The 20,719-nt window shown below is 44.4% G+C and overlaps 1 protein-coding gene across 1 annotated transcript in view; it reads right to left on the bottom strand.

Annotated features, from left to right (window-relative positions):
- The window catches only part of LOC114046908 (asc-type amino acid transporter 1-like), a 48,329-nt gene extending 35,747 nt beyond the window's left edge, over nt 1-12,582 (bottom strand). The window contains exon 1 of the mRNA XM_027867521.1: nt 12,339-12,582. Within this exon, the coding sequence (XP_027723322.1) occupies nt 12,339-12,582 (244 nt within the window). The remainder of the gene's footprint in view (nt 1-12,338) is intronic.
- Between the last annotated feature and the right edge of the window lie 8,137 nt (nt 12,583-20,719).

Raw genomic sequence — 20,719 nt, 5'->3', positions numbered from 1 at the left:
GGGAGAAACACTAACCAAGACCATCAGAGGCCTCCCTGCCACCAGCAGCACTCTTCAGGCCACAATAGCTCAGAAACAGATCTGCATGTGTAGTCTAATGTGTACAACTTCATATCGAATACATAGGAATCGCACATAATTTACACTTCATACATGACACACAGGTGCACGCGTGTCACACTAAACATATGTATGAACTTAAACATATGAGCTCCTTGAGAACAAATATTGTCTTTCTTTTCCTCTTCTTATCCTCAGCACATAATGCAGTGTTTGGAATCTAGTAAGCACTCAATTGCTGTCTTAACTTCATTCATGTTATAGATATGTGTGGTACCTACCATGTATGGCACACATGTAAATATTGTACATATCACACACATTGGCATGGTGCATGGAAGAGAGCTGTGGCTCTAGAATCAGTCAGTTCAAATCCCACTACTGATATTTTCTACCTGTAATCTCCTTGGATCATGGCTTCCTTATCTGTAAAATGAAGGAGAGGGCTAGATGTCCACTGATGCCCCTTCCAACTCAGAATCTATGATCTTATGCCTAGCACAGAGGGCATTTGGGTTCATATCCCAGGGCTACTAATTCCTCATTTGGGACCTTGGGAATGCTCCACCTTCTCTCAGACTTGAACTCTTCCTTTGTAAAATGGAGCTAATACTTGGACCTTACAAGGTGGTTGTGAGGAAAGTGTTTTGTAAACCTTAAAGAACTATAGAAATGTGAGATATAATATGATAAATCACATACATATACCTGACATGCACATAGCTAGAGTTGTACTGTACATATATTTCTTTGTGCACATGGGTACAAATTTTGAAATTTGCAGTGTCCTTTGAGATCCCTCAACATAAGTGTATGTTTGTGGTCCCTGTTGTCCATACAGATATATGTCATGGAGAGGCTGAGAGCCTGAGTGAGGCTCCTTCAGCCAGACTGGGGTGAGGACACATACTGTGAACCCATCTCCCTGCAGGTGGGAACTTACTCCTAAAATTAGGCTTCCTTCCTGTGCTATCTTCACACCTGCATTGAAGATTCCAGGGAATTCAGAGAAGGAATTTCTTATCCCACCCCACCATCCAGTTCCAATTCTTTAAGAATTGTCATTTGTGGAGGGGGCCTGAGCCAGACCCTACACAGGTCTCTGGGTTGGGCAAGAGGGAATTCTGTACTTCTGGATTCTCACCAGGACCCAGGGTGGGGAGACAGAAGTTCAGTGGGATGCTGGAGCCCAGGCAGGGAGATCTGAGCTGCTCCTCTGGGGGCTGTGCTGCCCTAGCTCCTTCCAGGACTCTCTAATGGACCCTTCTACCCCCCAACACAGGGCCTTCTGCCTAACCCACTTTCCATCTCAAGCTGGCCTGAAGACCTTGGCCCTTGGCCCAGGGCCGCGCTGCTTGGGAGCCCTGCTCTCCCTCCACCAGTAGCTGCAGCCTTAGAAACTAGACACTGCCCCCTGCCTCCATCTCCATCTCCATGCCCACCCCAGCCCATCTCATTCTAGCTCAGAAAACTTTAGGCCACCAGGAGAGGGATCAGGGAGGTGGTACCTTCACCAGGTATTTGTTAAAATAGGCTCCTTCCCCCAAAAGGAGTGTTGGGACCAGATCTAGCCCAACATATATATAAACTTGCTTCATATTCATACAGGTTGAGCCCAGGGCTTAGAGTGAATTCAGATCTTGGGGGTAGGGGTAGGGGTAGGGAAGGAGTGTGTGGTGGTCCTCTGAGAAAGACTATGGTTTCAGGTCCTGGAATCCTCCATGGGGACAAGACTCACTGGTACTAGAAAGAGGACTAAGTCAGATACCTGTGACCATGGGCAAATCATTTTACCTCTTGAAGCCTCAATTTTTTTTAAATGGGGGAAACATTACTTATATTCTTTGACTAGCAAACGTGAGGAAAGGTCTTTGTTAATCTTAAAGTGACTAGGGCGATCTGAGAGGGAATGTCAATGAGAGCAGGGAAATCTACTGAAATATCCTTAATGTAAGGCTTGAGAGGTATCTTTGAGGAAGCATGGAAGGCTCTCCTGCCTTTAGGAAAAACCTTTCCTCTGCCTATCTCCTGGACTATTGCAAAGTCTTCTTACATGGTCTCAGTGCCTCAAGACTCTAACACTTGAACTCCATCCTCCAGACAGCTGATACTCCATCATTAGCAACGTTCCTTGGGTGCATTTTAACTGGGTGAAGCACTGTGTCCCTTGGGAGGGATAAAGCCTGGAGTTGATGGGGGGGATGTTTAATAGGAAAGAGAAGGGTCCTTTGGGGATGCCACTTAGAACGGATGATTTGTATGTATGGGAACAGGAGAAAGAGGAAGGAAAGGTCTGCAGTCTAGGGGCATGTGTGACGTGGGGCCTGAACAGCCTTCTTCCCCTCCCAGCCAATGTTTCTGGAGGCCTTAAGAGAGAAATGAGGGAGTAACAGAGAATATGGTAGTTGTAACTGCACCCTGGAAGATAAGGACAGGGTGAATCTAGTTTGGAATATAATCTCCTTCACTGGAGGCAGTCACCCTAACCTCAGGCCATGCCCAAGGCTCACATCTAATTCTGAGTTTGAAGCTATCTAAACCTAGGGTCTCCACACATAAAGTGTTGAACTAATTAAGGGATGGTGTTTGTTGTGTTGTTTAGAGAACTCAGAAAGTCCTTCCAGCTCAGAAAGGTCTCATTGCCTGCAGGGAGGCTAGACACATTTTAAAAGTCCTTCCTCCCCCTCCCCCAACTCCCTCAGATTGGGGGAAAAGGGAATAAGCCAAACTCCAAAGCCATAGCGGAACAGCTTGGTGAAAAATTAGGGCTTTGGAGAGTTGGGGGAGGAGAGAAGAGGGACTCAAAAGAGTCAAAAAGTATTGGACCCAGGCAGGCAGGACTGCTGGAGAGATTTGAAGGCTGAAAGACCAGTTTTGTTGGTTAAGCCCTCTGACTCCAGAATACAAGGACAGCCGAGCCCTGCTGAGGCTACCTGGTAATGTCTGTCGTGTCTGGCTTCTTCTCTACACTCCCACCCCAACACTAGTTTAGGTGTGAGTCTTTGCCACCAGTCACCATAATAGCTTCTTCATATTCATCTTCCCAAATATTTGTTAGTATTTACCCCACCCCACCCACCCACCAGTTCAGGACATCTCTCCAGAACTATTGTAATGGCTTCTTAATTGATCTCTCTGCTTCAAGTCTCTCACTCTCAAATTCAGGCTCCATCCAGCTTTCGAAGTATTATTCATAAAGCACAGATCCGATCACGTTATTCCCCTACTTGATAAACTTCAGTGCTTGCTTACAGGTTCTAGGATCAAAAGCAAACTTCTCTATTTGGCATTTAAAGCCCTTCACAACCTGGATCATGTAATCTACCTTTCCAGGTTTATTCCCTTTCACACACACTTTGGGCCAGCTAAGTCAGCATTTTTATTGTTCCTTAGGCATGATGCTCAAACTGACTCCCATGCCTGGAATGCTTTCCCTACTCATCTCAAGGTCCCTTCAAAGCTCAACCAGCTCAATCACAGACTGATGTCTTTCCTGTTCCTACCCCTAAGTGCTAATGCCTCTCTCTCAAACTGCCTTACTACTTTCCTGGATGTTTCCTTCCCTCTGAAGGTGAACACTTTCTTCTCTGATCTCTTTTAAGGCAGCGTCATCAATTCAATTTCCTCATCTCTGAAGTGGATATGGTACCTACCTCCTGGTCTTTGTGTTCTACCGTATGCATATATGAACTTATTATTTCCTCCTCTGAAGTATGAGCTCACTGCGTAGGGAACTGTCTTATGGGGATATTAAGAAACAGCATGATGTGTTAGCCTGAGAATCAGGCTTGTTCTGAGCTCCCACCATACACAGAGATACAGCTCTAATCCTTACAAGCTCTATGACTCTGGGCCAATCATTCCACATTTCTGGGACTTCTCTTCCTCATCTGTAAAATGGGGATAATAATACTTGTATTCTAGAGGGGCTGTGAGGAAGTGTTTTGCAAACTTCGAAGTGTCATGTAAATATGACTTATTATTTATCTTGGTATGCCTAACAACTCAGGCATGGTCCTGTACAAAGCAGGAGGTTAAAAAGTGATGGTTGAAGTGAAAGATGTATCTGTGACTTCAGATCTTTGAAGTCTCAGTTTCCTCAGATGTAAAATGAGGGATTTTGATGAGATGATTTTGTAAGGTTTCTTCCAGCTTTGATACTTTGATCTAAGTAAGAGGACCATTGCTTTAAAGCTAAAAGGAAGCTTGGTGGCCCTCTAGCCCAACCCTCCACTTTACAGATGAGGAAACTGAGGCCTAGGGAAATTGTCTGACTTGCCTGGGGGTATACAAATAGGAAATGCCACGGCCAGGATTCAAACTCAGTTTCTCTGAATACAAATCCAAGGATCAAAGGATCAGTGAGCTAGAAGGGTTAGCTTAGAGGCTATTGAGTCCAACTACCTCATTTTACAGGTGAGGAAACTGAGGCTGAGAGAGGCTAAATGATTTGGTCAGGGTCACAGCTAGGAAGTATCTGAGGCAGGATTCAAACTCAGGTTTTATTGACTCCAAGTCCAGTGCTCTATACACTGTAGTCCCTAGTTGCCCCTAAGTCACTAAGAGAAAAATTCACTTATTTTTCCCATCCCTCAGGAAAGGCCAGTGGTAGGACCTAGGAAGCTGCAGCAAAAGAGGAAGGGCATGCCTGGAGGCAGCCTCTGAGTCTGAAATATTGGGCTATTTTGGCAAATGTCAGTAAGGCTCCTCGTTCTGAAACTATTAAAGGTCAGGTTGGAGTAATTTTAAGAAATTTTTTCTAATGTGAAAATTTTTATATATTTTCCAATTACATGTAAAAACAATTTTTAACATTTTTAAAAATTTTGAGTAAGAAATTATTTCTACAAAGAGGAGCAACACAGGCCTTCCAACTTCTCAGTTATCCTCCATGCTTGAATTTTTAAGGATTTTTAAGGATTCCTCAATACTGCTGCCCCATATGGCTACCTGAGTAGCATTTACTAGCTTATGTGGGGAGGGAAAGTTGGGGGGCAGACTACTATGTTGGATTTGGTTTCCCTGAATGAACCGTGATGTGGCCCATAGCCCATGCTCCCATTTTTTGCCACTAGAGAAAGTGACTGTCCAAGCACACATGCTGTGATGGTTCATTCTCTGAACCATTTCAGTTCTGAAGTCTCCTCAAAATATATATACACTGACCATTCAGTCAGTGGAGGCTGAGCCCATCACAGCTGCCCAGACCCAATCCCCTCTTTTGGGACACTCAGCATGTTACTCAATGAATGTCAAATTTAGCTGATCTGGATAGAGAAACATCTCAACAACATAGTCCCAAGGTGGCTGGCCCCAGGTCTGAGTGGCAACAAACTACCTTATTGGTTGATTCCAGTCTTTCCTCCTTCAGCACAACCTGCATCCCCTCCTCCTACCAGATTAATCTTGCTGATCTAACTGTTCTCTACTCAAAAATCTTCTATTACCAAGATCATAAGTTTCAAACTCCTTATCTTGGTTTGCAAGATCTTCTACAATTTTGTTGCAACCTACCTTTTCAACTATCACCTTCCCTCCACATACTTGGTGCAGTATTTTAACTAGATGACTGACTGTTTCCTGTATATACCTTATGCTTTTCCATCTCTGTGCCTTTGCTGAGTTTGTGCCCAATGGTTGAATGTCCTCTCTTTCATCTCTGCCTTTTGAAATCTTACCCAGCCTTCAAGGAGTATCTCATAAGACACCTCCTTAAGGAAACCTCCTCTCATTCCCCAATTGGAAATAATCTTCCATTTATAGCATTTTATACCTTGTCTTATGCTTTCATTATGTTCTGATCTGGTTTAAAGTCCATTATTTATATGTCTATGCATTATGTAGGGAAGTTAGGTGGTATAGTAGATAGAGTACAGGGCCTGGAGTCAGGAAGACTCCTCTTCCTGAGTTTAAAACTAGCCTCAGACACTTAATAGCTGTGTGACCCTGGGAGAGTCACTTAACCCTGCTTGCCTCAGTTCCTCATCTGTAAAATGATCTGGAGAAGAAAATGTCAAACTATTACAGTAGCTCTGCCAAGAAAACTGCAAACGAGGTCATGAAGAGTCAGGACTGAAAAAGAGATTAAACAACAAATTTATTATGTGGGCAGCTAGGTGGCACAATGGATAGAACACTGGGCCTGTAGTCAGGACCTGAGTTCAAATCCAGCCTCATACTAATTGTATGACCCTGGGCAAGATACTTAACCTTGTTTGCCTCAGTTTCCTCATGTTTCCCCCATCTCCCCCCTCCTCCCCTCAGACTGTGGAAAGACCAACATTTGCTTGGGCAAGTAAATAATTTTTCTGAGCCTCCATTTCTTCAGCTATAAAGTGAAGACTGCAATACTTCCACTATCTACTTTACAGGGTTGTTGTGAGAGAAACACTTTGTTTATAAACCATAAAATTTTATAGCAGCATGAGTTGTTATTATTATTTATATCTTCCCCTGTGGTTACGGAATGAGTGACTGATGGCTTGGATATAATTCTGCTGAATAGCTCTGAGAAAGAATGAGAGTAAAAGAGACCTACAAAAGAAATCCTCCCTCCTCCCTCTCCCCTTCACATCCTAGGTGCTTCCTCACTGCTCTGGCTGCTAGAGGCCTGGGAGAAGGATGAGGGCTCAGAGATGGGGCCATGGCTGGCTTTGACACACAGCAGCAGCTTTTAATTCCAGAAACATTCAGAGGGGATGAAAGGACTCACAAGGCTCTTACACTGCTCACTCACAGATGCACTCAGAGGCACATTCCTAAATATTGTAGGCAAGATGGACTGCCAGGGAGAGTTGTCACTGCTACCAAAGAAGAGAGTATTTCCCCTTGTTTGCTTGTTCACTTGCTCCTGGGGAAGGCAGTTAGGCAGGCAGAGAGAAGCGGGCCCTTTCTGTGGACTGTTTGTTTTGGGTGAGAACAGAAAGTTTTTGTGTTGTGCCTTTGAAATCACATCCGGGTACCACACAGAGGTGGCCTTGTACAAGATCCCAGGCTGACCTCTGGGACCCCAGTGTCTGGGATGGGAGTCTGGACTCTGAGCCTGGGCTCTAGTCCTTCTTTTGCTACTCATGCACTGTGTGTCCTTGGAAAATTCCTTCCCATTTCTGGGCCAGTTTCTTCATTCATTAAATGACAGGACTGACCTATATGGTCTTTACATTCTTTGATAGGATGGTTCTAAGCATGAGCTTGGCCTAGATTTCCCTAGGGGAGACCATGTCAGGTGAGATGACATAGTACAGAGCAGGGCAGAACAGGTTAGCACAAGGTGGTCACAGTGAGAAGAATGGCGAGGGGATTACTCCCAGCTAATGGAAATGGCCATGGCACCTGGTAGTCACGTGTACCCTGATTCATAGGCAGTCTTCCTCCCCTGGGCAGGGATGAGGAAAAGGGCAGGGGTACAGGAATGGATGAAAAGCTGAGCCCATAACAAGCATTTCCTAGGAGACAGAATAAAAGTCACTAGCTAAGGGATAGCCTGCTCTTTCCCCCAAGCAGAAGCTGAGTCCTTGGCTGGCTATAAATGAGGACTCCCTAAGGAGTTTTGAGTGAGGCCCCAGGATGTAAACTCCTGGAAAACATGGATTTCATCCAGTCCTATGCTAGAGCAAGCTCATGCCAACTTCACGATTATTAAATTTTCCAGTGAGAGCATGTACACCTCGGAATTTGGCAAAGGCTACAAATCAGGGTTTGAGTTATTGTTCTGCTGATTGTCTAGACTTGAAAAAGTAATGGAGAAAATGTTATTAATGAAGATCAAACTGAAATGTGTGGCATGCATATATTTCCCCCCAGAGAAGCATTTACCATCACAACCCTGGTTTCATCCATCTGTCTCTTTCAGAGCACCAGATACAGGGCCATGCCACCAGTAGGTACACAATTACTATGACATATTTGACAAGACTGGTATGAGGAACGCAGTTTGTAAACCTTAAAACACTGGGAAAATGTGAATTATTATTATTATTATTATTATTATCTCATTTTCATCTTTCTTCAGATAGAAACAGTCTTAAGACAGGTCACTACCCTGCTATTATTTCTGTATGTTGAATGTTCTGATGATTTTTGCAGAGATGGGTAATATGACTGCTTTTCATAATGTAAGTATTGAGATATAAACTCATCTTCTGTAGGATCAAAAAGCATCTGCAGTACAACTCTAGTAGCAGACCAGATTACAGGAATAATATGGATTTGAACCTAGTCTCATATGGTTTTCATTTCTTCCAATAGGCTTGTACATTTTGAAAGCCTTTCTGTACAGCTTGGAGATAAGGAGTACTTGGTATGGTGACATTAATTAAACACATTGTTCTTAAATGTTTATGATTCAATGTTAAATCTAGGTGTCTGTGGGTGACAGTCTTGTCTGGGATAATGCTATGGTTCCTGTATAATTTATTTATTGAATTATTAAGGTCTTTTTGAGGTCTGTATTATAGTATAGAGATTTGTTGTCTATTAGGTTATGGATGATAGTGAGGATTCTGATGTGTTCTGGCTACCAGGTTGTGTCTTACTAGGCATTCGATAGGTGCTATATTTTTACAACCTGCGACATTATGTTGCTCAGTTTCTTCCTTTTCCTTGCATGATTTGAATTAATCAATAAATCTGGGCTCCTTCAAATCAATAAGCATTTATTAAGCACCTACTATAAGGATATATATACTATATTATAAGGATAACCCTTCTGTAATTACTGGTATCAATGACGTAGTCTTGAATTATTATCATAAACTCCTTCATGTCTAATTATTATTATTATTATCATCATTATTATCAATGAAAGCCAGTATGGCATAGTGAATAGAGAGCTACCCTGTAAACCCAGAAGACCTTGCTCCAAATCCTGCCCTAGACATTTTAAATGTGTGAGCCTGGGCAAGTGACTGTACCTCTCAGTACTCTAGGCAGCTCTCTAAGACTGTAGGTCCCAGAAAAGATCACTATGTTCTTGCTTTGGTAGAAGGAATTTCTTTGCCTGGGAGTTCCCTATACCAGGGGAATCTCATATCTACTCTCTATCCCTATTATTGTAATACACCAGTTTTAAGGTGCTTTCAGTGGTTCCCCCCAGGAGGCTCTGGGCCCCCCCTACACTAGTAAAGAATATTTGCAGGCACTTTATGGAATATGGGATTCCCAACTCAGCTGTGATGCAGCATCTAGATAAACCCTGGGCACACTGTGAGGCCCATGAAGAAAATATAAGATTATTCTGTGTCTCTCCTCACCCTCCAAGACCAGTGCAAAAGGTGGACTGTCAGGGAGGCAAACCAGAGACTCAAGATAACATAGTCAATTGGAGCCATCAGAAGAACTGTACAAACAGAGGGAGGAAGCTGAGAAGTGCTCAAAGAAATCCTGGCTTAGGATGAGAATTTGGGAGCTCTTATGGGATGTGTTCTGAGAAACAGCAGCTCAAGACAACTAACTAGTCTTATTAAATCCCTCTTCCTGCCATCTGCCCAATGCTTCCCCTGCTGAGTCTTCATAGAACAGAGGGCAGGGCTGGAGGTGGAGATCCATCACTGTGTGTGTGTGTGTGTGTGTGTGTGTGTGTGTGTGTGTGTGTATGCACAAGTACAGTTTGAGAGGCTGAGATTGAGGTGTAGGGATGAGTTAAGCTCCTCCTGGGCTCAGACATCATCAGTTGTGCTGTTAGTATTTACACTTAGTACTATATTTAGGAATGTGTCTCCTTCCTTTTCCTACATTCTAGATGAAATTAGGATATAGAGTAAGTTCTTAAGGATCCTGGACTATGGAAAAGATTGGCTCACACATCCCTGCCAAAGTTCCATGAATTCCCTTTGCTTCCCTCTTCCAGTCCATACACATACACACATTCTTCCATTCTTTCACCTCCTAGAAAACATAGAACTTGAATTGTTCATTTGGCACCAGTTATATATTGTCTTACATGATTAAGTCTTGTTTCAGAGCTTCCTAATATTTAGCCTGTGCATCAATGGAATAGGGTTGCCTTGATAAGTACTGAGCTTCCCATCACTGTCAGTATTCAAATAGAGATCAGCACTGAGAGAGTAAATGTCCTCTGTGGTCCCTTCCAGCTACAGTACTCTGAGTATGACAGTCTTGGTTTCCCAGCAGAGCGTCTTGAGAAATATATGTGGGAGGGGAGGGAGAAGGGAGACAGAGGGAGAGGGACAGAGAGGAGAGAGAGAGAGAGAAAAAGAAAGAGAGAGAGATCCCCAAAAAACCCAGAATAGGGCCAGGAATATATTAGATGTTAGTAAGTACCTCTTGATTCTATTGAAATATCTAGTGAGGGACAGAGATTGAAAATCTATTTTACATGGGGAGCAACTGAGGAACAGAGCTGCTGACTGCCTGCCTAAGGTCACACTCAAAGATGGTGCTAAGATTAGAACCAGGAATTATTCTTAACCTCTCTCTATCTACCTGCCCCCTCTAGACGGCTCTACCTCTCCCCCCACCCCCACCCCGCAGCCTGACCTCTGAATCTTCAAGGTCAAATACCTTCCTCATTTATATGCTTGATTCATTCCCTCCATTAAGACCAAACCCCAAATTCCTAATAGTACCTCTAACCCCAGGACTTGCTATTTCTCAAAACGCTTTCTCAGACCCAATCCCACTTAATCCTCACAACAGTTTATGAATTAGACACCCCTCCCCAACAGATATTGTTATCCCCACTTTATAGAGGAAGCAACTGAGGTTCAGAAGGAGAAATGATTTGAAAGTCACTCAGCAAGTTAGTAGCCGAGCTGGAGCCCTAACCCAAAGGTACTGCTCAGGACTCTTCGCAGTAAATCCCAGCTGCTTCTCCCATTGCCTTTTAATTGCCTCCCCGTCTCTAGTAACCACTCAGTGTGGGGGGAAATAAAGGTAGGTCCAGGTGCTGAGCCCCTATAAGGGGAGGCTTCGATCTCACTCAGTCACTCTGCAAACTGAACACGCAGCCTCATCGTCCACAACTCTTTTCCTTTTCTTTTCTACCGCAACAGTGTTTTCAGCTCTCTTTCGAAGCACTTGGCTACATCTCCCTTTCCTTCTTCTTTCATTGCTACAATTTTCTCTCTTCGCGCTCTAAAGTTTTTTGGTAAAAATTTCTCCCCTTTTCTATAAAAGTTCGCACTACAAAAATTCTTCGCAACAATATTGTCTCTTCTTGCTACTCTATTTTTTGCTACAGGTTCTGCTTCCAGGAGATTCTGGTGAGATAGCATCACCCCATCCCAAACCTGACCTCAAGACTTCTCCCCTCAAAAATCCTCCCCTTTGGGACATTCTCTGCAGCTATTAGTCCTTTTCCCAAAAAGCCTTGACATTCTCCTCCCAGCATCTCGGCTCTTAAAGGAGCACGAGGACCTCCCGTCTTCTGGCATCCAGCTTCTAGAGAGGAACCACTAGCTTTGCAAGAGAAACTTTGCGCACTAACTTAGGCGCTTAAGAGAAAAGTCATTTTGGCTCGATGAGGGGAGCTTGGTCCCTTGTGATTGGGGAGGAAAGGGTGTCCCGGAAGAGGAAGATCACTCTTCTGGGTCTGACTAGACGGGGTACTGGGGCATAAGAGACTGACTGCTGGGGTGGGGGGAGGGGGGCACGCGCGCGCTGTGTTCAGACTAGGGAGGTGGGAACTGGTGGAGTTTGATTCTATGCATCGGGAGCCGGGGCACCCACGACTGGGAAACTGTTTTCGGACCCGGAGGGCTCTGGCCAGGACAGTGAGGGACGTAGCCTAGAGACTTAGCATTTCATCTGCTGCAGCTGCTCCTTGCCTCCTCTCTTGGGGCCACGAGGGCAGATGGGGACATCGCCGGCCCGCGCTATGCCGAGGGCCCTGCATCCCAGCCATGGTCCCGGGGTGGGTGGTTGGGAAACTCCTGGTACCTGGAGGTGTTTGCTGAGGGGAGTGTGTGTGTGTGTGTGTGTGTGTGTGTGTGTGTGTGTGTGTGTGTGTGTGAGGCACGTGTCCCTGACCTCTCGGGTCCAGTCCCATCCCATTCAGTCTCGTCCCTTCAAGGGAGGTTGTCCCGGGCGCGGGCCAAGCCGGGCGGGGGCGCTGCGTGCCGAGGGAGCGAACCCCAGAGCAGCTGGCACTCCAGCAAGTCTGACGGCAGCCAACTTTGCTCAACTTGCTGGGAGCCGCGCTGCTCCCAGAGTGCCCAGTGCAGCCAGCTTGCCCTGTGCCCGGGTCCCTAGTCCGACCCGGACAGCCTTTCTCCTCCCCTCTCCCTCCGTCCCAGCCCAGGGTACCAGCCCCTGCTTACCAATGATGATGGCACAGGCGCTCACTAGCCCAATCTCCTTCTTCAGTGCCACCCTCTCTTCTACCCGGCCTGGAGCTCCGGCCAAACTGTCCGCGGGCGGGCTTGGGCTCGGACTGGGGCCCCCGTCCCCGCCCCCGCTCGGCTGCTGCATCTGTCCGGCCATGTCTCTGTCCCCGCGTCCCCTACTCAGTCTGCGCCGGGTCCGCGCCTCGCAGCCACCGGCAGCGCAGACCTGCAGGCGCATGCGCTGGCGCTCCGCCCGGGGTCCGGGCCTTATCCCTTGGAGAGGAGGGGCCCCAACGCGGACACTGACTGAGAGACCCTCCCTTAAAGCGAAATCTTCATCCCTGAGCCTCGCGGCTCCTTAAGATAGAGAGGACAAGAAGGAAAAACTTGGAGATCGAGCTGCCAAGGTCCTGGGGAAAGTTTGAAGGGCCCCTGGAGCCCCATTTTCATAGATCTGAATTTGTATGTTCTGATGCCCACAAGCAGTGAGTTAGATCTAATCAACTCCTCGAGAACTATGTGCCCGACCCTGAGGAAATAACACTTTTGATCCAGGGGATACAACTTATTAGGAGCATAAGCGAACCTTCAACCAGATGATCCTCCAATACAGTGCTCCATAATATTGTGTCTCAGCACAATACCCTGGGAATATTACTGACATCTTCATCCTCCCCCAGCTGAGAGGGGACTCTAGGTTGCCTCCTGAAGGGCAAAATGATGGAGGACTTTGAGCATCCCATATTTTATCATCTCATACTGCTCATGACCAGTGATCCAAAGGTTAGGGACAGTTCAGTCTGAGGATAGGTCTTAGTCTTTGACTAGGATTGAGAGTGGGGGCTAGTCTGTCAGACCAGGCTCAGCATTTAGTCTGGCACCAGGGTTCATCTCAGTCTAGGTTAAGGGTCATGGCCAAGGCCAAGGCTCAACTTGAAGTCAGTGTCTGGTCAGGGGATCTGTAATTGGTTCCAAAGAGGGTCAACTCTTAAGCATTTCTTTATTGAAGAAGTATTTAATTGAAACCCCTTTTGTCAGGATGGCTGCTTTGAGAAAGACAAGGGTGGTTAATACGTTGGATTTAGTCATCAAACATATATTACATGTACACTTCAACAGACATTAAGAGCTTACTATGGGCAAAATACTGGGTACCATGATAGATGCTGGGTTTAGTTTAGATAGTTTAGATAAAACAGGCTCCTGGACCCCTTGGAACTCGTTAGTAGGGGAATAAGATACAAAAATAGATACTGATAACAGAGGACGTGGAATACCTGCATTAGAGAGGTAGAAATCAAAGGTCTCTGTGAGCCTGAGGGAAATTACTGTTACCAACAGTAATTCAAGGAAGCCTAGATGAAAGTGGCATTTGGAAAGACATGTAAAGAAAATGCAGAAATGCAAAAGGTAAAGAAGGAAAGGAAGGCCTTCTGTGTTTGGGGTTGGGGGGAAGGAGTGAGCAAAGAGACAGAAGCAGAAGGTCATATGATGCATTTAGCAGACAGACAGACTAGTCTGGCCAAAGTGCAGAATGAGTTGAGAGATAGAGTTGGAAAAGTATGTTGGAACAGTAGAATGTAAGCTTATTGAGGACAGAAAATGCTTTACTTTTAAAGTGAGGAGGCGCTTGAATCCTCTCGAATGAGGAAGATCTGAGTTAAATTCATCCTCAGACATTTACTGTGTGATACTGGGCAACTCACTTAACTTCTGTTTGTCGCAATTTCCTTATCTGTAAAATGGAGATTATAATAGCACCTACCTCTCAGAGTTGTTATGAGGATCAAATGAGATAAGAATGATAACATGCTTAGTACAGTGCTTGGCACATAGTTAAGTGGTATATAAATATTAACCATTATTATCTATATCCCTCAAATATGGCAAATAGTAGGTGCTTATTAAATGTCTCTTGGTTGATTGATCAGAGGCCTTGTTTGCCATAAAAAAGAGGTTGAATAGTGGCATTTTAGGTAAAAATAGTGAAGTCAGAAGGGTAAGTTGGTTTGGGGAAAAGATAATAAACTTGGTTTGGAATATGACGACTTTAAGATGACTGGGGGACATCTAGATAGACATGACTTAAAAGTAGCTAAAGGTGATAAACTAGATCTCAGAAGGAGGTCACAGTTTTCAATACATATCTGTGCCTGGGTGGGGCATGGGGAGGAGGAGAATGAGATTGCCAAGGTAGATAGCACTGACTGAAAAGAGAAGAGGGCTCAAGACAGACCTTGGAGAACACTCATAATAGAGGTCAGGAAGAGGATGAAAGGCAATGGTGACAGAGAGTGGTTAGAGAGGAAGAAGAAGTAAGAGAGTTTAGTTTCTCTGAAGCCAAGGAAAGAGAATATCTAGGAGGAGGGAATGGTCAACTATGCCAAAAACTGCATAGACATAAAGGATGGCAAAATTGGGATCCAAGAAGATCTCAGTAGGTTAGAATAATGGAGTGAATATAATTAGATCAATTTATACTTGGAATCTTGGATGGATCTTTTGCTGTGGTCCTCTTTCAATGCCTCTTTGGGTATGGAGTGACCTTAGTTTCTTGAAGGCTATGTCAGACAAGCACAAACACAAGAAGGCCCTACTAAGCTGAAAAGGAATATGACACAGTCAGTGGAATGCATGTGTCTTCTCTAAGGAACATCTTGTTCATTTATGAGAGGCTTAGTAGATTATCCATTTGGCACTGAATTTTGGCTGTAACAATTAATGAAGATCATCTACCAAGGGATAGAAGGATTGTGATCAGTGCTTACCTAGAGAGTGACCATAGAGACAAAATCAAAAATGGGTTTGTGTTTTTGCTGACACGAGCACTTCTTTCTCTGGAACATGTTACATCCACAGTTTTTCATCTTGTGCCATATTGGTCTATTTTTTTAATTCAGATTTTCCATTGAAGATCCAGCCATTGCACTGGAGACTTTCCTTTGCTAATTTCAATATCTTCAGGATTCCAGTGGAGCACTTGGGCTAGTCATCTGTTAGATCTCACTCTTGCTGCATGTTTAGCTCACCTCCTTGTCTGGTTATACATGTTCTTGGGGTCTCTTATGTCACATTTTGCATGCAAGTCATCATTATTAGGGCAGCTAGGAGGTGCAGTGGATAGAATGCTATTATTAACATGCTACTCCTGCTCATATCCTTCATGTCTCTCTTCATTGCTCTTTGGGTAACCTGCAATTGTGATTCTTTTGAGGTAATGGTGTTTCAGATAGCATAAAATTAATAGGCTTAAATATAAAGTACAACCTGGATTCAAAAAAATTGACTGCATCTATGTCTATAAAAATTAAAAAAAAAATTGACCGCATCCTGTATCTATAGAATGGGAAAGTATAACTAGGTAACAATTTGAGTAAAAAGGACCTGGGAGTTTTAATGGACTGCAAGGTTAGTATAAGTCATCAGTATTAACCTAGCAACTAAAAAAGCAAATATTATTTTAGGCTTCATTAATAGACAATGTCCAGAACAAGAGAGATGAAAGTCTTGCTGTACCTTGGACAGAGCACACCTAGAATATTGTGTCCAGTTCTGAGAGCCGATTTTGGGAGGGACATTGACAACCTGGGGGGCAGACTTAAGAACAGTGAGTTATGGAGAAGGAAGATTTTTGGCTAGATATGAGACTTTGTAATAATCAGAGTTGCCCCAAAGTGGGATGGATTGTCCCTCTCCCCAAATCCATTCTTCATATTCTTTTAATATAATTTTCCTATTGCCAGATGTCTTCAGCATCCCCTGTACTGGCACCTTTGATTTTCACAACAGCCATAGGAAAAGTGCTAAATTCTTATCATGTGCTAAAATCTTATCATTCAAAGTCCACAAAATGTCATCATACTCTTATTATGTTCCACAAACTGATATATTCACAAACCTTGGAACAGGCAGAGCTTATTCCTGCCTCTGCACCTTTGTCTATGCTCTTATCAACTCCTTTCTTTCTTTCTTTCCAAAGTCTCTCATTGGAGTCTTCCTTAATTATTCCAAGTTCTCTGTCTACTCTATCCTCCAGGAAAGATACAATGCTTTTATTTAATTTTAACCTTTGTCCACTAACAAAAATTTATTTTCTCTCTCTCCTACAAACCCCATTGGGAAAAGAAAAGAGAAACAAAAACCCTGTGATAAATACGCATAAATCAAAATAAATTCCCATATTGGCCATGTCCAAAAATGTACGTCTCATTCTGCACCTTGAGTCCATCAACCCTCTTTCAGTAAGTGGATAGCATGCTTCATAATCAGTCCTCTGGAATTGCGTCTAGTAATTTCATTGGAGACATAACTTTTTCCAGAATTCTTTTCCTGAGATACATAGGGATGAGCACAGCTGTAAGGTCCTATGATTTAGAACTAAAAGGGACCTTAGATATAATCAAGTCCTACTTCTTCATTCCTCCCTGTCCCCCAGAGGAAACCAAGGCCCAGAAAGGGAAAGGGACTTACCCAGGGTCAGTAAATAGCTGAGAGCAGGGCACTTTAACAGGACTGATTCCAAACCCAATCCTTTTTCCTCTGATGCCATGTGATAGTCTCTCCTAGGTCAGGTTGGGAGCTCCCAGAGGTCAGGATCTGGGAAAGGAAAAGCCGATAAGTTGGACAAGCCTCAAGGATCTCAACAAGCTAAGATGATCTGACTCTAAGATGCCACTTGATAGGGATGAATATGGAACTCCACACTTGTTCAAAGACCCAACTGTACAATTTTGTTTGAAGAGGTATGTTTGGACAGCAGTCCTATGGAAATGATCTGGGGGCGTTAGTGGATTACAACTTCAATATGAATCAAAAGTATGCTGAGGTAGTCTCCAAAAGTCTAGGGATTTTAGACTACATTCAGGAGGTAGGAATAGGATGCAGGGGAGCAGGAATGCAATGGCATCCATATGGGTCTTTGGCCTTGATTAGATCACATTTGGATTATCATGTTTGGTTATGGGTACTCCATTTAGAAGGGACACTTGTCCAGAGGAAGTGAGCCAATGGGAAATCACATCATAAAAAGGCTGTCAGAAGGAACTAGAGAAGTTTAGGCTGGAAAGGAAAGATTGGGCAGCCCAGGAGAAGCGCATGTCTTCAAGTATTTGAACATTTGTTATGTGAAAGAGGGGTTTCTACTCAAAGTATAGAAAGGGGTGGAAGAAGAAGAGAGACAGGTGTCTGCTCAAGGTAAGGAAAAACTTCCTGACAGAGCTATCCAGAATTGGCATGGGCTGCCTCAGAGGGTAGTAAAAGGCTTCTAGTGGAAGCTGGGCAATTACTTCTCTGGTCTGTTGTAGAAGGGATTTCTGCTGAGGTACAGGCTTGATTAGGAGACATCTGTGGTCCTCCCTAACTCAGACATCTTATGATGAGTCTGCCCTCTATTTCCTCCTCCAGCTGCTGCTGCCCTTCCTTGTTCCTCCCTGCCCCCTCCCCAATCCTTTTATTCTTCTCAGAGTAAGTCAGGGCAGGCATACCACATCTCAATAAAGATGAAGACCAGGGAGTGCTAGATTCCTGAGCCTTTTATGAGGATGTAGGAGACCACAGGTGGTTGGACTCTCTGCCCCTGGCCAATTCCAAAGGGGGACAGACAACAGACATCCCAGTCTCAGCAAACCCAAAGCTGGTAGAGAGAGAGGCTTCCCCTCACCGCCTGCCAACAAAATGTTCTTTTTTCCCCTTCCAGGCCCGGTGCCCAGGTCACACAGTGTCCCCTGCATTCGGATGAAGTACCTCCCCCCCTGACCAGCTAAGGGAATTGTTCCTATATTTCTGGGAAAGTGTGTGGTTCCCCCAGCCCAAGCAGCTTCTCCCTTGGGAGCCACTGAGGGGAGGAGAGCAGATGGAGAGCTTGATAAGGACTGCCCTACTTGTTCAGGCCACATATTCTCTGAGGGTAGGGAGCCAGTGATCTGGGCCAGAGACATAGAAACCTCTGGTCTCCCAGCCACCGCACTGCCTGTAGTCCGGACCCACCTGCATGCCTCAGGTCCCAGCTTTGAAATGGGCCCAAGGCTGAGATTTCTCTGTTGCAGTGTCCTTTGATGCTCCCAGAGAGGGAGAGCAGAGGAGAGAGAAAGAGAGGAAGGGAGGGAGGCAGTGAGAGAGAGAAGGCAAATGGAGGAGGGATGGAGGGAGCCCAACTGGGGGGCCCAGAGGATGCCAGCTGAATTAAACATGACCTGGCAGAGGCCCCAGGGAAGGCTCTGTTTGTCTACGCAGGGAGAAGGGGGAGGGAGGGAGAAAACGATGTATGTTGTCTACACAGGGAGGGAGGGAAGTAGAGAGGGAGAGATGGAGAGATGGAAGGAAGGGGGTGGGGTGGAGAAAAACTCTGCATGTTGTGTGCAAATAGAATTGGTTAGAGGGATGTGGGAGCCAATGTTTCCTCTGCACTCTCCCTGTGTCTGTCTGCAGGGAATTCTTGGTACACTTCCTGTCCTGCCCCAGATACCAGATACAGAGAGGTTGGTGCCTCCACTTTCTTAAAGAAAGCCTCAAGCCCTATCTACACCTGCAAAGGACAGTGAAGCCCAGTAATTGAGGACTAAAAATTCATCTTCTCTAGAAACTTGCAGGTAATTCAAGTCCCCTCTGTTGGTGGAGACCAAATGTCAATCCTAGAACTCTTAGGGAGAATGGAGGGACCTGTGGAGGACCGGAACCCAGACATGGAGGAGTTCCTGAGGATGTTTCTGGGGGCAGGGCATTTCACAAACTTATAGGGGGGCTCTGAAATTTAAACTTATCTTCTTCATCAGAAATTGTCAGCAACTCAATTCAACTGAACGTTAATCAAGCACCTGCTGCTATAGAGTATTGTGTTATGCCCTGGGAGAAAGTTAGGTGAATTAATAAATGGTTCTTGCCATCAAAGAGTTTATAGTCCAGCTCTGGGTTGATATGTATGGAAATAATTATAATACAATGTGTCAGGATAGAATTATGGAAATTTTGTGTTAAAGTGTGTTGAGTTTAAATTTTTTTTTTAATTCAACCTGGGATTTTCTTCAAGTGGGGCACTCTTGGTGAGGAAACTCCCTCTACCAATGCAGCTGTACAACTTATAGTCTTATCAAAGTAATTTGCTTGGGGCACTAAATTATAAATAAATTGTAAATAAATTGGGATACTTAAGTATCCCAGCAAGTGCCATAAGAGATCACAGGAGGGATGGATAGGATCATGGGATATAGAAACCATCTATCCCAACAACCTCATTTTACAAATGAGACAATTGGAAACCCCAAGAATGAAAGTGACTTGTCCAAGGTAACACTCACAGTTAAGTGGCAAAGTTGAAGGTAAGGATACTTTACCTGGAGAGAAGGAATGGAAAGAACTTAGATAAGTGAATGGGAGGGGGAAGGTTAAGTGACTTGTTTGGGTCATACAACCAGTACATGTCAGAGATAGAACCTGAACCTAGGACTTCTGCCTCTAAAATCAGCTATCTTTACATACCACACCAGACTGCTTCTTATGAGAGAATACATAGGAGATAACAAAACTAAGGGATGAAAGGTTTGAGAGAAATTTGGAATCAGCACTGACTTCATGGAATATATTAGTTAGGCATTAATGTCCTGTGCAAGATGGTTGTAGGAAATCAGGGAAGGGCTGAGCAGCCATGCCATTTGGCTGGAGTGTAGAGTGTGTGAAGGGGAGTCTTGTGAAATAAGGCTGAAAGAGTGGGTTAAAGTCAGATTGTGAAGAACCTTGAATATCAGAATAAAGAATTTGTTTTGTAATTTACAGGCACTAGAGAACCACTGAAATTATTGAGCAAGGATTTTTTTTTAAAAGACAGTTACATCCATACATTAGGAAAATGATTTAGGCAACTGTGTGAAGGATGACTGAAGGTGGAGAAGACTGGAGGTGGGGGTGGTCTATAGTCTAAGAGACTATTCCAAAGGTTCAAGTGAGAAAGTGATGAGGATGTGTAGCACTGTCAGGTGTGTGAGTAGAAAAAGGGGAAGGGCTTCAGTCCCTGTTTTCTTCAATCCATTAGCACAAACTCCTTAGACACACACTCTAGGTTTCCATAGTCTGCCTCAGACCTATCTTTTCATCCCTATCCTCTTCTCCTATCTTGTGTTCTGATCCAAATGGTCTCTTTGTTCCCAGAGCACTGCATGTTCTCCTAATTTCTAACTTGACTCCATTCTTCTCTCCATTTGGACAACCTTCCCCCTCCTATTCACTTATCTAAGTTCTTTCCATTCCTTCTCTCCAGGTAAAGTATCCCTTCTGTCAACTTTGCCACTTAACTGTGAGTGTTACCTTGGACAAGTCACTTTCATTCTTGGGGTTCCCAATTGCCTCATTTGTAAAATGGATGGTTTCTATATCCCATGATCCTA

Source organism: Vombatus ursinus, unplaced genomic scaffold, assembly GCF_900497805.2.
Source record: "Vombatus ursinus unplaced genomic scaffold, bare-nosed wombat genome assembly UNPS02014786.1, whole genome shotgun sequence".
NCBI lineage: Eukaryota > Metazoa > Chordata > Mammalia > Diprotodontia > Vombatidae > Vombatus > Vombatus ursinus.
The sequence above is the reverse complement of the archived record's forward strand: the minus strand, read 5'-3'. Positions and strand labels throughout refer to the sequence as shown.